The sequence below is a fragment of the Ricinus communis genome, chromosome 8 (assembly GCF_019578655.1).
Source record: "Ricinus communis isolate WT05 ecotype wild-type chromosome 8, ASM1957865v1, whole genome shotgun sequence".
In the NCBI taxonomy this organism is placed as follows: Eukaryota; Viridiplantae; Streptophyta; class Magnoliopsida; order Malpighiales; family Euphorbiaceae; genus Ricinus; species Ricinus communis.
In genome coordinates, this window is record NC_063263.1 from 11,974,749 (window position 1) to 11,991,196 (window position 16,448).

At 30.5% G+C, this 16,448-nt stretch overlaps 2 protein-coding genes across 2 annotated transcripts; both read right to left on the bottom strand.

Moving 5' to 3' along the window:
* Positions 1-1,498, bottom strand: LOC8273074 (ethylene-responsive transcription factor LEP). The gene has a single exon (XM_002512763.3). It carries the CDS (start codon positions 1,373-1,375, stop codon positions 563-565), a length of 813 nt encoding a protein of 270 aa, XP_002512809.2. The 5' UTR covers positions 1,376-1,498; the 3' UTR covers positions 1-562.
* Positions 1,499-7,934: 6,436 nt separating this feature from the next.
* LOC8273075 (nudix hydrolase 12, mitochondrial) lies at positions 7,935-11,661 on the bottom strand. The gene is made up of 6 exons (XM_002512764.4): positions 11,268-11,661; positions 11,036-11,145; positions 9,117-9,231; positions 8,840-8,923; positions 8,592-8,741; positions 7,935-8,487 (listed from the first exon to the last, which is right to left on the bottom strand). Exons 2-6 carry the CDS (start codon positions 11,104-11,106, stop codon positions 8,215-8,217), a joined length of 693 nt encoding a protein of 230 aa, XP_002512810.1. The 5' UTR covers positions 11,107-11,145; positions 11,268-11,661; the 3' UTR covers positions 7,935-8,214.
* Positions 11,662-16,448: the final 4,787 nt, after the last annotated feature.

Genomic DNA, 16,448 nt, shown 5'->3' on the forward strand with positions numbered 1-16,448 from the left:
GGGAAATTCTTACATTGGGTGACTTTGACTCTGATGCTTACTTCACCCAGTGAGCAAATCAATTTATCTTAAGCTATCATAGATGATAGATCTTTTTTTTTTTGTTTCTTTTTAATTTAAATTTTCTGTCGCCATTAGCCAAGTCCTTGAGCACTCATATACAAATGGTCTGGGTTTTGATTGGATATGATAATAATTTCTTGTTGGATTTAAAGGTATAATTGGTTCAGCTAAAGCCCAACTCATTTTCAGGAACATACTGAAGAAATAGCAGAGATTGGCTAATATTTTAACAAAAAGAAGTCTGTAAATAAAATAAGCTAGGAAAACAATGCCATTCACATAGGGAAGGCTCTTTTCACTAATCCTCTCCTGTTTTACAAAATGGAAGACGAAATCATATAGATATAATAATACCATCTTCATTACTTTTCTTTTTTTAATATATACTTATAAACAACCCCATAAACCTTTGTTCTGATCACTCTCTCACCACCACCGGCGCAAACCATTCATAAATAAATTCAAAGAGAAAAAACCACATGAAATATAGTAAACTTGATTAGAAGAAGTAACCGGACGAACCCAAATCCAAACCATCCGGCACTGTGTCTGACACCGGTGGCATCCTACTAAACATTGGACTGTGGACATACTCACCTGAGTCAAACCGGCCGAAATCAAACCCATTTGTCATTGCGTCTTCAAATCCCAAGAAATCTTGACTCGTTTGATCATAACCTGAACCATTATACTGAAAGCTTGATTGAGCTGAGCTTGATAAGCTGGATATATCAGATGGAAATGGAGGAAGCTCATTGTTAGTAATAATTGGTCGTTCTTGGTCTTGATGATGATGCTGATAAGTAGTAGAGTAACCCCATGTACTATCTGCTACATTAGCCATTGAAGAAGAAAACTCCTCTGAGTAATGACATTGTGAGCTAAAATCATTGAAAAAGAGCGGCGTTGAGTCGGGCTGATCATGAGACTGAGGAAGGACAAAGATTGATTGTTGCTGTTCCTGCTGTTGCTGTTGCTGTTGCAACGACAGCATTTGCTGTTGCTGGTCATCAGGGGAGATAATGGAGGTAACAGAAGAACCAGCAGGCATATCAGAGTACACAAAGTTGGTGCGAGCACGAGGACCACGCATGGAACGGGCAGCTCTGTCGTAAGCCAAGGCTGCTTCTTCCGCTGTATCGAATGTGCCTAACCAATGCCTTTCTTTAGTTGAAGGATCTCTTATTTCTGCTGCATATCGTCCCCACGGTCTTCTTCGGACACCAAGAAACCTTCCACCATTACTGCCTTCTTGCTGCTGTGATTGTTGCTGGGCTTGCTTTCTCTTGCTCTTTGATGGAGATGGATTCATGACGGTGAAGAGAGATTTTAAGAATTTGAGAGTACTGAAATGTGATGGCTACTGTGTATGAATTGCTTGTTTGTTTCTTGTCTCTGTGATGATTTATGTTGTTGTGAGTGTTTTTCATGTGAGCTGTTTATATAAGATGGCGCGCGCCTTATAGTCCAAATAATATTGTCGAAAATCCCAAATGTGTCCTCTGCCTTTTGGTTTTTCAATTTTCTGGGGTCGGCTATGTGTAATGTGTATATTCCATCTTTGATAATATCATTACTAGCAACATAATACTTTCTCAAGAGATTTAATCCAATTGTATATCCAAAATTTGAACTCGAAACTTTAATTAAATTAAAAGAAACTCTTACTATCTCATCTACATGCTAAGTGTAAAGCTTATACTAAATTCAGTTTTAATATTACATAACAGGAATACATCTTTTTACATTCGCCATAAAAGTGAAAACTGATCCAGTGAGAGGAGAAAACTCGAATTCAAAATTTCTCACTCTCAAGAGTAAACCCTTTTGTCACTTTAGCTAGACCTCAAGTGTATTTTCTTGGTCTTAATAACTTATAAATGCACGAATTAAATATAAAAATATATTCTTATATTAGATCAAAAATACGATTTAATTGAGATGTTAAAAGCACAAATTTATAATGGTACATGTATTTATAACTTAACATTTCATTTACATGCTTATAGGATGTTGTATTTTTCATGGGCAATCCTCCATGTAGGTATTAGCATGGTGTATTAAAAGTAAATTATCTTAAAGTGACCACAAATTCTTTATATATGAAGAAAAGTTACCTTATATTTTAGGTAAGATTTAATAAGAATTTGAGACTTTTCTTTTCCTTTTTTTCAAACTAAAGCTTCTTACAAAATCCTGTGAAGGATATGTTTGAGAAAACCTTATATTAGGCCAAACAATTTATAAAATTCGATTTAGACCCAAAATTGGGGCAAGACATAGACGAGAGAGATCATGCTGCAAGTCAAAAGGATTATATCAAGGGCATCTATGAATATAAAACTACCAATTAGTGGGTATTTCCATGAATATGGATAAATATTATATGTTTATATCTGTAAGGTGTGTGATGGGTGGAACATATACATGTCTCTTTAAGTGCTCAGGGGGTCTTTTCAGGGGAAGAAGTCCACCATTCCAGAGGGTTAATTATGGGTACTAGAACAAGTAATGCCCAATGAGTTAGGGAACTGGCGAGGCATATGAATGACACAGAAAAAAAAAAAGAAAAAAGAAGCTTCCTTTGGAAAAAAATGAGTTACAAATGATGGGGAAGGAGAAAAATGATGAGATAAAATAAAAGTCGGTTGGCATGATTAGAGATCTCAAAGACCATCATAAGCATGTTCTTTTAGATACCTTGTTAATCATTATTCTCTAATCAAAGGTTGCTTTTATATTTGGAATTAACTAATGGTTTGCACAATGTCCATTTCTGGGGGTAATCTTTTATTTATATATATATATAGTCCAAAAGCTGTTACATGTGATCACCTTTCAAATCATGCATGAATGGGGAACTAATCATAGTGGCTACACTTAATCTAACAACATACATGTTTAATCACTCATATTAAACTTTCCATTTAGTTTCATTATGATTATATTACTTTAATTTATTTTATTTTAATAATTCAACTTCGATTTTGATTATAGTTACTTTTTCTATTAGCTATTTATGTTGCTTATTAATTTTTTCATTTGCGAAGTGATTAAATTAAAATATAATTGAAATTAAATGATGTAAAAGAAATAAATTAAATTTTTATGATCAAAATAAAACTAAATGTAAAATTTAGTAATTATTTATACGCTATTAACCTGTATAATTTAAATGAAAAAGTAAACAAATAAGTTCATCATAAGCTCAAACTTCACACACCATTGTATATCATTGCAAATGCAAAGCATGCCCTAGGAAAGAAAAGAAAAGGAAGAAGAAAGATGAGGGTCCATCATAATATAATCATTACCTCAAAACATATATGCATATATTTCTCACAAGTAACAACTTGTTGTCATTATTCTTGTCATAACTGACTACTGTGAATCGGATAAAGGACATTGTATGCAATGTTTTTTTTTACCCTAATACTATATTCTAAAATTTGAAAGGTAATTTAGTTTCACAACACACATAATTTAGGGTTAAAGTTTATAGGTCATATGATTATGAGTTAATTAATGAAAGATCTTCAAACGTAATTTAGTATGGCAAAATGTCTAAACTACCAAATCTCAAAATTCCATCTAGACAATGAGAGGTGAATATTATTGATTAATGAAGACCATCATGAGTATAACATCTCCATAGATAATCTCACATGGCCTACTTAATCTTTTCAATATGCTAGAACCATATACATTCCCCCCACTCTTGTCAGAGTATCTATAATCAATGGATTCTACATAATGGTCCAAAAAAATCTAAAGTTTTTGAAAGGGACCAAGAAGATGATGTTGATAAGTGGATTACCAAGAAATTATCATTAAAAATGCTTTCTTTTGTACTAAATTACTTGTGATCTTTACATGTACTATCATTTATATAGTTTTTTTTTTTTTGTTTTTGGGTTTTGATTGAGATTAGAGTTTTTATTTGAAGAAGGGTTTGCTTGTTAATAAGTGGGTGTTTGATGATAATATCATTGCTAGGCCATGTGCATCCAATTTGAGCCTGGAAATCAATGATAAGTTCCACAAACCTTGTTTTTTAATCCCAAAGTTTTTTTTTTCTTGATTTTGCCTTTTTCTTAAAAAAAAGAAAAGAAAAGAAAATTATCATGGGTTTTTGTTATCCTATGTTTGAAGCATATCCTTTTTCAAATAAGTTGAAGATTTGTAAAAGAATTCAAATTAGGAAAGCCAAATCATGTTGGGTGGCATGTGATAGAAACACAGATATAGGTGTACCTTTTGTGAGGAAAACAATGAATAGGCATTATGTTAATTATAGAGAGAGCAAATATGCAAAACAATATGGCTTTTTGACTAATTGTCCCACATTATGGCCCAGTAGTTTATGGGTTAATTAGTACTATAAACTATTTTAGTGATAAGTAGGTTGTCTTTTTCCTAATCGCCACAGACTATGTCCTTCATATAATAAAAAATTCTCCAAAGACAACAGATACAAGAAAAGAAAAATTCCCAATAAACACTTATGCAAGTAATTAGTGATAAGGACTATCTCTGCATCAAAATATAGAACCACAAGAGTGTAATTTATAATAATCTTGGGTTGGGTTTACTAATTCCTAAATGTAATCTCTATCCAAACTTCAATTAATTAAGTAAAAAAGCTTACATGTAATCACATGAAACAAAAACATCCCCAAAATTGAGGAATGTTTCATGTTTATGCTCATGCTTTTTGTTTTGTTGGTCTTTCTACACTGTTTACCCTCTCTCTTTCAAGCTAACCCAGTTTTGGAAAATTGGTAGTGGAGGTCAAAAACCTAAAGAAAAAGTAGTACTCTAAAAGGGATACAGAGAATAAATGTATATCATTGTATTGTCTATTTGTTTCTTTTTTAACCAAATGGTCTCTCATAGATATGTATACAAATAAGGTGGTGAAGGGGATTAGTGAAAGTTCTATTGGGATTTGGGATTGAGAGTAGTAGAGGATGGACACTATCCTTTCTTTGGATTTGAGTCTCAAATTATTCAGTCTTTTGTCTTCTTCGATAGCTCCTAATTTGGATGTCTCTTAATGGACCTTAATTAGTCAATGATTCTTTAGAGGGTTATATATATATATATATATATATATATACTCTAAAACATGTTAATTATTTCTATTATATAATTACATTTTTATAATCTGTATATCTCACTCTTACTAGACACTAACACATGCATAGATCCCTTTAAGCCTGTATTTTAATTATATACTGCAAGGAAACTTTCTGGTAAAACTATAATTCCTCTTTTATTTAAAAAATACTGATAACAAATAAAGTTTTTAAACCTAAAACAACCTATGGACATATTATATTCCACTATAAGCTACAATCTTAGAATTTTAGAACTGTTAATCAATGAATAATACCATTACTCTATTTTTCTCCATTATTAATTAGAAGTCGTGAAGTATAAAATAATTATATAATATAATTTGATATCTCTTAATCTTATATAAATTTTTAAAAAACTCATCGTGTTTTAAATCTAAATTACAAAACTTGATCTTGTGATTAACATACTAAATAAGCAGACAACTTATGCCAAATATGAATATTAAATATGAAAAATACAAATTAACATCTCAAAGCTTCGTGAATCTGTATTCCAAACATTGAAATTTAATTTGTCATAGGTGGAGAAGATTAAGAAAGTGGGTATGTCTTGGAAACATAAAATCCAAAGAACATGAAGCCTATGTTCTCTTGTGGGGTTTCTTCAAACATGGATTTCCTTTTCCCCCATGTGCATGCAAAGTGGGTAGCATCTCATGGCGTGGAGGACTACCTAAAACCATGTCCCATTCAATCTCCTCAAGACACTAATATAGCTTATAATATTCATAATTTTGGGACCTTTTTGGATTCTCAACCTTAGTCTAATTTAATTTCTTCTAATTAAAGTGGACTAAAAAGAGTGATGTTAGGTATCTAGCCAGCTTTTTGCAGCCTAATTCTAGAGAGCTTGGGATACTATTTTTAAGAGGATGCTCAACATTTATAGAGAGCTTGAAAAGGAGCATCCATCCACTTCATCTTAGTTTATACTAAATCTTATCTAGTTTGCAAAGTTAATTAGGGTTGAGTCATTTTGATTATCTAAACTTCTGTGTTGACCATATTTTATTCAGTCCTGGTAGTCTTTTAAGCAATACAGTATGAATAATTATTTTTTCATATTCATCTTAAAGGTGACAAGCTCTTATTAATACTCATAGACGATGGTGAAACAATTTAAAAACCAAAACTTCTGCGATTCAACCATCTGTTATAATTGAGTAATTTATTGATTTAGTTAGCAAAATTTAATACTTGAGGTACCACTTAGAGTAGGAATATCTCTATTATCATCATGCAGTATTGGGGTTACTAAATTCATCTGTTTTGGTCAAAGAGTATGAGATTTATAATATGTATCGAAAAGGTAGCAGAGTCAAAGAAAAGGGAAAAAGATAAAAAGAAAGTGAAGATTGTTATGTTCTTTTGAAAGTTGAAGTAAAAGGAAGAAGAAAGTGAATGTTGTGTGCACGTGTGTTCCTGGAAATGTGCCTTTCCAGGAATTCTGGTTAGGACTGTCTGCTTGTTCAATTTTTCTTCTTCTTCTTCTGATGAAAGAGATGTCTTTAATACAAATTAACTGAGAAACAGATGTGACTGTAATGTGTTTGTGCACATCAAATCATGAGATACAGCCAGGGACATCTTTTCCTGGATCTCATATTCCATGTCATATATATGCTAGTATATGTTTTACAGCTTTGAGTTTCAATCAATTATGAGCTTGTAATTCTCTATGCAAACTTATAACGTTCACAGGATATATATTTATATACTTGATGTCTTTAAATTAAGCATACTTGAATCAATTTATTTAATTAAGAGAAATTAAGTTGTTAACATTCAAGTCCTAATGATTTGGAGCTTGAACGATTTGCTATATCACATATATATTTTTCTCGCTTTTGATTGACAAAACTTGTAGAGTATCAAGTAAGATGGCTTTCACTTTGTCATGTGCTCTGTAGAGCCTAATAACCTGTTTGGATTGATGTTTTCCAAGGTTTTTGAAAGTTTATAAAAGTCCTGGAACCTCCGAATATTGTTTGGGAAAAAGTACTATTTAGGAGGTAAGATATTCAGGAGATAAAACTTTTAAAGGTTTCTAAAAATCCCAACCAAACAAATCGATAAGAGTTAATTAGGCACATTCCCACCTAGCCAACAAAATAACAACAACAAAAGAAAAATGCAGCCATGGAAGAAGAGCTATTAAGACTCTCTATCAAGTCTTGCTTCAAGCTTCAAAATCTTGAGTGCAACGTAGACCCTGATTCTGGATCAATATTATATAAACCAAAGGAAGAGAAAAATAAAAATACCTGAAATAATTTGATATAATTGCATTTGCTTCACCACCCTTTAACCTTTAAGCACCAAATTAGGAGCAATAGCCAGTGCATATGAAGTACTTTTAGAGCTAAACCAGACTTGGAATGCAAAGTGTCTGTTTTTCCTTTCTGCTGCTTCATTTTATCGTGGAGTGTTAGTAATTGTATTTTTACTTTGATAATTCATATGAATATATTGGCCCCTATTGTTGGTACATAGACATGAGATTCTTTTATTAACTTCTTTTTCAGCTGTCTCTGTGATCTCTTTAAATTTGCGCAAGACTTCTGACTTCTCCTTCGTAAGTCTTTTTCCACCATTAAAGATCTTTGATAGATGAGCACAAAAGTGATAGAAAATTCCAAATCAAATTGTTTAGCAATACCAAGTGAGCTTTCTTACTGTCACATTCGATTAATAGCAATTCAAGAAATTATATGAACTGATCACAGCAAGAGTCTAAACAAGATTATGCATTTCTTTCCCAAGAAGGAGATGATTTTCCATTTAAATCTTCATACAAAGCCATGCATAACTATTTCAGTTATGTAGATGGCATGTTCAAGTTGGAGATGCAATAGTTCTTCTTCCTAAGCATAGAAACAGGAAAATGTCTAACAGTCAACAGAAATGAAAGAGAGGTCATTCCACTTCATGTTCCAAATTAAGAATATACAAAACTCTGCTGCAAGCCATATGCAGAGAGCTAGAGCATGACCCTGCTTTCGACTTCTTTCTATGTCAATGGCAACCCTTTGAAAGCAAATTTCCACGAGAGCGAAATCATACCATTCATCCCCTTGTGCTGCCTCTTTACAGGCTTTATGCAACAGTTTGATGTCAATATTTGACAGTCAGCAACAACTTCTGAAACAGGTAATGACCCGATTTCCACTATCTCTTCCATGATCTCGGGTTTGTTGTCCTCTTCCATTACTCTTAGAAACTTTTCCAGTGCCTCCCGCATCCATTCGTATCGACAGAATTCGAATGCGTCTTTAATGTTTAGCTGCAGAACACATAATATCACAAGAAATATGTTACAATTTTGTTTTCGGCGATACTCTATGCCCTATAGAACCTAGAGTTATTAATAAAATTGAACATACTGACCCATTTCCTGTCACGATTTTCTCGTTCAGGCCAAGTCTCAAGTTCCTCAGTCACCTCTAAAGCAAACATGAACCCTTTGCAGCCTCCTTCCAGGCTGCACAGATCTTGTTTACTCTTGCTTCTGAAATACCAAACTCCTAAGGGTACTTCCTGAAAAGCGAACGCGGATAAATGTCAGCCTGATGGATAGTGCAATGATCTATATGGTATAACAAAATAAGTCTACCAAGCAGGAAAGGAAAACTTACTCTGAGTATTCCTCTCACTCCTGCTTCTTCTATGGCTTCTCGGGATGCAGCTTCCAATACAGTCTCATCATTTTCCCATCCGCCCTAACGGCATAAAAGAAGGAAACAATTAGAAGAAGGAAATCGCAGACAGGCAAAAGATTAGGCATGAACCAATGAGATTTGGCTAAACGATACTGGAATTGTCCCCAAAACTATATATTTACGACTTTGGTCCTAGTAGCAGTCCATTTATTTAGAAAGAAATAAAAGAATAGCAGAGAAGACAACGTCATACCTTAGGAAACACCATGTCAGTTCGATTCGGCGAGGAGACCATGAGAACTTCTATCCTATGTTCCGTATCATTGCTAAGTCCCTCGATGTCTTTTCTTAGTCTGTAAGGAATACATCTGTTGCACACATAAAGCAAGTCAGCAGAATTAGCTTGATTAACCAGGCATCATATACAAGGGCATTTCCTGAGCAAAAAATCTCTACTTGCAGATCATGTATGCTGATACTAAATCCACTAAAGGGATTAGGATCATAAATTCAAGACTCAGTTCATATACGAAAGTGGATTGCTAGGATATCTGTCCTGATTCCTGTCATCTTAAATCAAGAACTTGTTCACGTGAAGGTATCTGTCTATCATCCTCTATATTAGCAGCAGCAGAAGTTAACTTCTACCAAGAGCGTACAACATAGTAGCAAAAAGAAAAGGGCTAAACTTGAAAGGAAGCCATTCCATTCTTCCTCGTATTTCACCAAGCTTTCCAATTAATCAAATACTTTCTAGCTCTCCATTTCTACAGGTATACCAGAATTTGCAGCTTCAAAACAAATTATCATGAAGTCTATAAATCTTTTTGGCAAAAATGATAGGCCTTGTCCAGTGCAAGATGTTCCAGCATTCAACATTCTTAAATACAGAAATGGATCCTATTTAGAAACAGAATCAAACATTTATAGGAACCCAATTCTGGAAATTGCAATAAATCATTTCAATTCATAGTCTAACATCTGCAGGAACTCATTTGTAAAAACTTAAAATAGATCATCTAGACTGTTGGATGATTTTCATACACATTTTTAAACAAGCAACTTACTGCGTTTAAGAAACAAAATTTAAACTAATAGTTCTGGATTTAAAACTTGAGATTATACAAATAAAAGAAGTCATGATTTTTATCATATCTACAAGAAAATGAGCAAAAGATTAGGTTCATCACAGATGCTAATTTAATTCTATCCTTCCATGTAAAACCTATATTAAAACAACAACAAAAAAAAACTTCAAGAAGTTTTATAAACAAAGCCCGATAAAACCTCTTTAAGTGATAGGTTGATTTAATAAATCCATTGAGACAATGACATGAACAATAAAATCAAACTGCATTAATCACCTTTCAAATCCCCTACCTAAACCCTGCTACCTCTGAACAGTAAGAGCCAAGCCAAAAATGGCTTTAACTGAATAAAGTATAATTTTCAGGTAACACAATTCCACATACAGGACAAAAGTCAGAAAACATATCATGCAAAAGCAGAAATTAACTCATGGAAAAAGTCAAAAATAAAATAAAATTATAAATACAGTAAGAGCCCACAAAACATATTCCACTATTATAAGATAAGAAAATGACAACAATAAAGCCAATCATGCTTAGCACCTCGATTTTTTAGAGACTTATTATACGTAACCAGTGTTATGGATCTTGGGTTCGAACTTCTGTACGTGCTAATAGAAACAATTATGTTATTAATTAATCTTAAGGATATGTATTAATAAAAATTAGTATTAATCCATAGTCTAGCACATAGTTTTCATGACTATAATGAATAAAATAAAATGAAAAGATTACAATAATTGTCTCATTACAAGTTGAGTTGAGATGCTCTTCTATAGTCTATTCGAAGATAAGGTTTGAGGCTCCATACAATATGACAAAAATTAACAGTTCCCAAGAACAGAGTGGGGAAATTAAACAGGCCAAATTTGATAAAAACAAGAAGTGGAAATTGCATGGCACCATAAAAAAACAGTAAGAGATGATCCGTAGAATTAAAAGCAAACGAAAATTGGAACCATCCAACAACCTACCTTCCCCACCCATCAAGATGATAATAATAATTATAATAATGAAAGATTCTTTTTTAAACAAGTGAAACTTACAGTAAATGAAAGAAATAATGCAGAGCCTAGATTATTACCCAGAAACAAGACGAACATTGTCCTCATAACGCTGTCGGTGTCTCCCTGTTCTTGCCTGCAGAGATGACATGGTTTCTGCTGTTGCTGTTGCTGTTAATGAAAACTTTTCCTTCATAAAATGTCGAGAAAAGAAACAAATTAGACATGAAAACGTATTATATATATATACATATATATATAAAACAAGAAGAAAGGTTTAAAATCAAAACAAGAACCAAAAAGAAAGATTACCAAGCTTCTCTTTTCTTTTGGTCTAAAGAAATGTAATATATCTGAATTCTATCATAACCAAGAATAGAACTCTTGGCTCTACGCAAAACAATCCTGAGAGACAGATTTGAGAAATGAAGGTTCTTTTTAAAACCCAAAAAGGTTTTTGATTGAGATATGTGTCTGTGTTTTCAGTGTCCGAATTCATGCAAAGACACCCTGTTTTATATGCTTTGACAATGATGAGAGAACAAAGAGAAGAAGAAGGTCGAGAACGATAACAAGAAGAAGAACAAGAACAAGAAGAAGAAAACAAAGAAAATCTGGTTAGAAAAGATAAATTGAAAAGGAGACGGAAGGAGATGCAGAGAAAGCCAGAGATTTCGGCGGGGCCGGAGCAACGGCATCCATTTTATAATGAATCATTAACTGAATTATATACAACAACAACAAAAAAAAAAAAAAAAGGAAATTAAATAATAAATTAAAATCTATAGTCAATTTTTTTTTTAATTTCTTGGAGCATTAGAGGTTAATTAATTTCTTTTCATTTTTGTAATAATTTAATTATCAGGACGAACAATCAAACTTCTGTTTTCATAATGCTATATATTTTAAATTTTATTTGCATTATTTATTTCAGAATGATTTATCTTACTCGATTTTAATGTGTCAATGACTAAGTCGTCAAATATTTTTTTATAATATATATATATATATACACATATGTCACAATTTTATAATTAATTAATATATTATTTTCAGATAAATAATAATTTTAATTAAAATAACATATAAATTAGATTTATTACTCATAATTAACTTTAAGCTCGTAACTAATCCACTTTTGCATTCCTTCTCTCAAAAAAAGGAATGGGCATAAATTATTATTTTTATTTTTCTCATCATCGTCACCATAATCATGATTAGTAATTTCTGCTCGGAAAATTTGATTTCTTTTGCAGGGGATGAAGTGAACAAACAAATCAGGAAGCAAGCAAAAGAATAAAAGAAAATGTATATTTATTAATTATAAAAATAAAAATATATATATAATATTAAAAATGTAATATACTCATGAATTTATATTTTGATAATATTATATACACTAAAACTAAGTAAATATTCCCAGCCTCTGAAAACATTCGGGGACGAAGAAGGAAATGAAACAGTAGCATTTTATAGGCAACGACTTTGGAGAGGAATCTTTAAGACTATAAAGCGTTGGAATGAATCCATATATATATCCCTGACAATCCTTGTCATCACCCATTCATCACTCCAGATATAGAAATAATTACACCCAAGATTAAGCAAAAATTACAATCTCATGAGGAATACTTTCCTTTCAAAACATGACTTCTTAATCGATTCGGCTTTTGTTAGCATTATCTGCCAAACATTGCCTACTTAAATAATTTCAGATTTTTTAATTCCAATCTTTTCTATGATTATATATATATCTGAAGTTAATTTAGAATGTGTCGAGTTGAACTTTTATGGGCAATAAAGTATTTCTTCAAGAATTTTAATGCAATTGCATATTGAAGATTCAAACTCAAAATTTTAATTAAATTAGAAGAAACTTTTACAATCTCATCTATAGAATCTTAAATTTTCTTTCGACTTGAACAAATCAATACCCAAACCGACTCTCCTTGTTAAGTCCAACCAGAAATTAGCATACATGGTGAAGCAGTCTCATACATGTAGGTGACTCCACATACATGTCATTCCCATTAACAAAAAAGGAATCCATTCTTTTTATAACATCTTTTTGACACCTGATTTAAAGGGTATTATTAGGACTAAAAGAAAACTTGTTACAAGTAATCAAATGTCCAGAAGCAGTCTCATATTTCTTTAGATAACTTTTTAAATAATTAGAATTTGCCTTTGCAGGAAAATAAGATTGTTCATCGACACAAGAAAAAGAAAAGAAAGAGAGAAACCACTAAGCTCGCAGTTGCTATATATTGTGATTTCAAACCATGATTATAAGCTTGACTGACTGCATTATACAGCAAAGAAGAGGGTCCTCAAGCACACAAAATAAATTAATATGGAGAATCAGAGTTACCTTGTCGAGCCCCACGAGTTGGTCGAGACATGCCTGTTAACCTTTCGGGAATAAATAAAAATTTATATTTTTAAATTTTAATTATTTAGTCTGTTTAATATTATAATTTTTAATATTTTTGATATTTTATATATTTTTTAAAGCAAATCTTCATTCAATATATTGATATGTATTGTATATGAATATTTAAATGTTACAAAAAAAGAATTTAGAGTATATATCAAAAATTGAAAATCTTTAAGAATTAAAAAAAATGCAGACGTAATTTTTTGAAATCAAAAAATTTAAATTGACTAATAAATAATACTGATTCATGAACATATATATGTTTCTTGGCCAAAAAAAAAAAACAAGAATTAACTTGAACATGAATATTTACTTTTCCTTCCATTTTAACTTTTAATTGCAATAAGATGAACATATAAATGGGAAGTAATTGCTTTCTATCATTTTTCAAGCATTTTGTAGAAGAACTCTATACTCTTACTAATTTCCATAGATGGAAAATCAAATTAACTTTAAAAAGTTTAAAAAAAAAAAGAAAATGCATATACATTATTATCTTAAATCGAAGCCACATGACCACTTAACAAAACTTTCAGAATTAATCCTGATAGTGATTTAAAAAAACAAGGTTTAAATTGAAATCTTTATTTGGTTTATTTAAGAAAAAAAAATGAAAAACAAGAACAATCAATTTAATTTTTTTTTTTTAAGTTTTGTAAAATGAAAGAAGTCAACTTAAATTTTGGGTTGGGTTTTATATCTTAAGTGGTTGGGATCCCTTATGATTTTGTGTTGCCCTCTCTTCCATTTTAATAATAAGATTTAGATGCTTTCCAAGAAACTATGTTACCAATAATTAGTTGAATTTCATTTTATCTATCCAAGGACACAATTATTATTGTATTAAGACAAAGTTCTTACATACTTATTATAAACTTTTCATGGGTTCCTAAACATGTTCAATTCATGAGTCAATAAAGTTCAGTTGTCAATTCTAGCTTATGAAATGAATTCAACTTGTTAATTTTTCTTCTTTTCTTTTTCTTGAGACTAAGAAAAGCATTTCAGGGTTCGATTCATAACAAACCAAACTCTTGCTTAGATAAGGAATTTTCTCTTTTTTGGAGTTAAAAGGCAACCCACTAATTATAAATGTTCTTCTAGTGATTTTATAGAAATTATAGTACATAAAGACCAAAATGCATATTTAAGTCTTTAAATTTTTTTTATTTTTATTTTATTAATTAAATTTTTATAATTTAATTTCTTACTTTTATCAGAAGTTTAATAGTTCTTTTTTAAAGTAAAAATAAAAATACAATAACTCGTATATATACAGCTTAAAATAAAAAAAAATTAATAAAATAAAATAAAAATTTTTAAAATTTAATAATAAATTTTGCCTGCATAATTTTTAAAAAAAATATATATATATAGAGGGAGAAAAGTTCAAAATGGTATAAACAAGTAAGAAAGGCCCATGCATCATTAAATTTGACAGTGACATTATAATATCACCCACATGTATGCCGACATATGTGTTCTCATGCATCATCACATGCTCTAAACCCTTCCAACCTCGACCAACTACAAGTTCTTTCTTTATTTTTAGGATTTACTTTTTTTAACGTTACAAAATTCATACAAAATATTAATTGCATTGGCTTATATATATTCTGATTTTTTTAAAAAAATAAATTTAATTAATTAAAACATATCGAACGAGACCCGTATGAATAATAAAATATTTTATCAATATTTTTAACACAATTACGTATAATTAATTTGAAAAAAGAAATATAATTCGGGATCGACAAGTATGTGGGTGCCCTAACAAACATAATTTGACCAGAGCAATATTATCATGCAGAATCAATTAATATACAACAGAAGCTTAATATTAAAATCTTATAGAGGTTTCGGCAATAATGCAGCTGCATCACCCATGTGAGGAACTTGAAAAGATCATTCAAGTTGTTGGAAATTTTGAACCCATCACAACCGGCAAACATATATAGAAGAAGTCAAGAATTTGACACCTTTTTCTGCTTTAAAAACTCATGAACCCTAAAATTGTTTCTGTCCAAATTTGAACACGAAAACAGTTTGCTCATCACCTACCTATTTAATTCATGTTTTTTATTTTCTTTAGTTCATATTCGATGAAGGGACTTCAGATTCTATGTTCAGACGGTGACAAGCATCTAACTGTATTTTGAAACTATACATATAGATTTTGTTGGTGAAATTTGAACACACAATTGATTAAATGCCACACCTTACCTATAATTTCGTAAAAAATAGTCATTATTTTTATTAAAGTACTAATAACTATAATTAAAAGAATAAATGTAAATCAAATATATTTTTGTTGGTAATTATTATTTGTAATAATTGGAAATTTTTTAATTTTTAATTTTTAATCTTATCGACTGAAGAATTTTCACTTCTATAGGCTCGACTCAAAATAATGATTTTTTTTTTCCTTCTAGCTTACCGAGATAAAATTTTAATATTTTTATTTCAATTTTAAAATTTTAATTTTAATTACTTTATCATTAAAAAAATAATATATTATATATTATATTTTTTATTTATTATTTTTATAATATATCAATCTTTTATTTGCTAAGTAATTAAATTAAAAAGATTTAATAATTAAAAAAATAAATAATTTTTGATTAAAATGAAATTAAATGTAAAATTCAATAATCATTTCTATTATTATCTCTAAGACAAGGATGACAAAACTATTCCTCTAAAATACTATTATATTTAAGGATGTGTGAAAAACTAATTAATTGATTCTTTAAAGATGAATATTATAAATAACAGTGTAGTAGTTAAAATAATTGATATAAATTTTTAATATAAGTGAAGAAAAGTATTATTTATCGCATTAATATTGTTGCCACTGAGCATGCTATAAGCATAGCAGCATAATATATTATTTAAATGTTATAGAATATAAAAATATAAAGAATTTCATTAATTCGTATTATAATTTTATGTGCAATATGTATTAGGAGCCAAAATCAACATAGCTTATAATCTGGTCGGATAAGCATACAAGCGGATAAAGTTTGACCCCATAATTAATTTATGATATTAAAAAA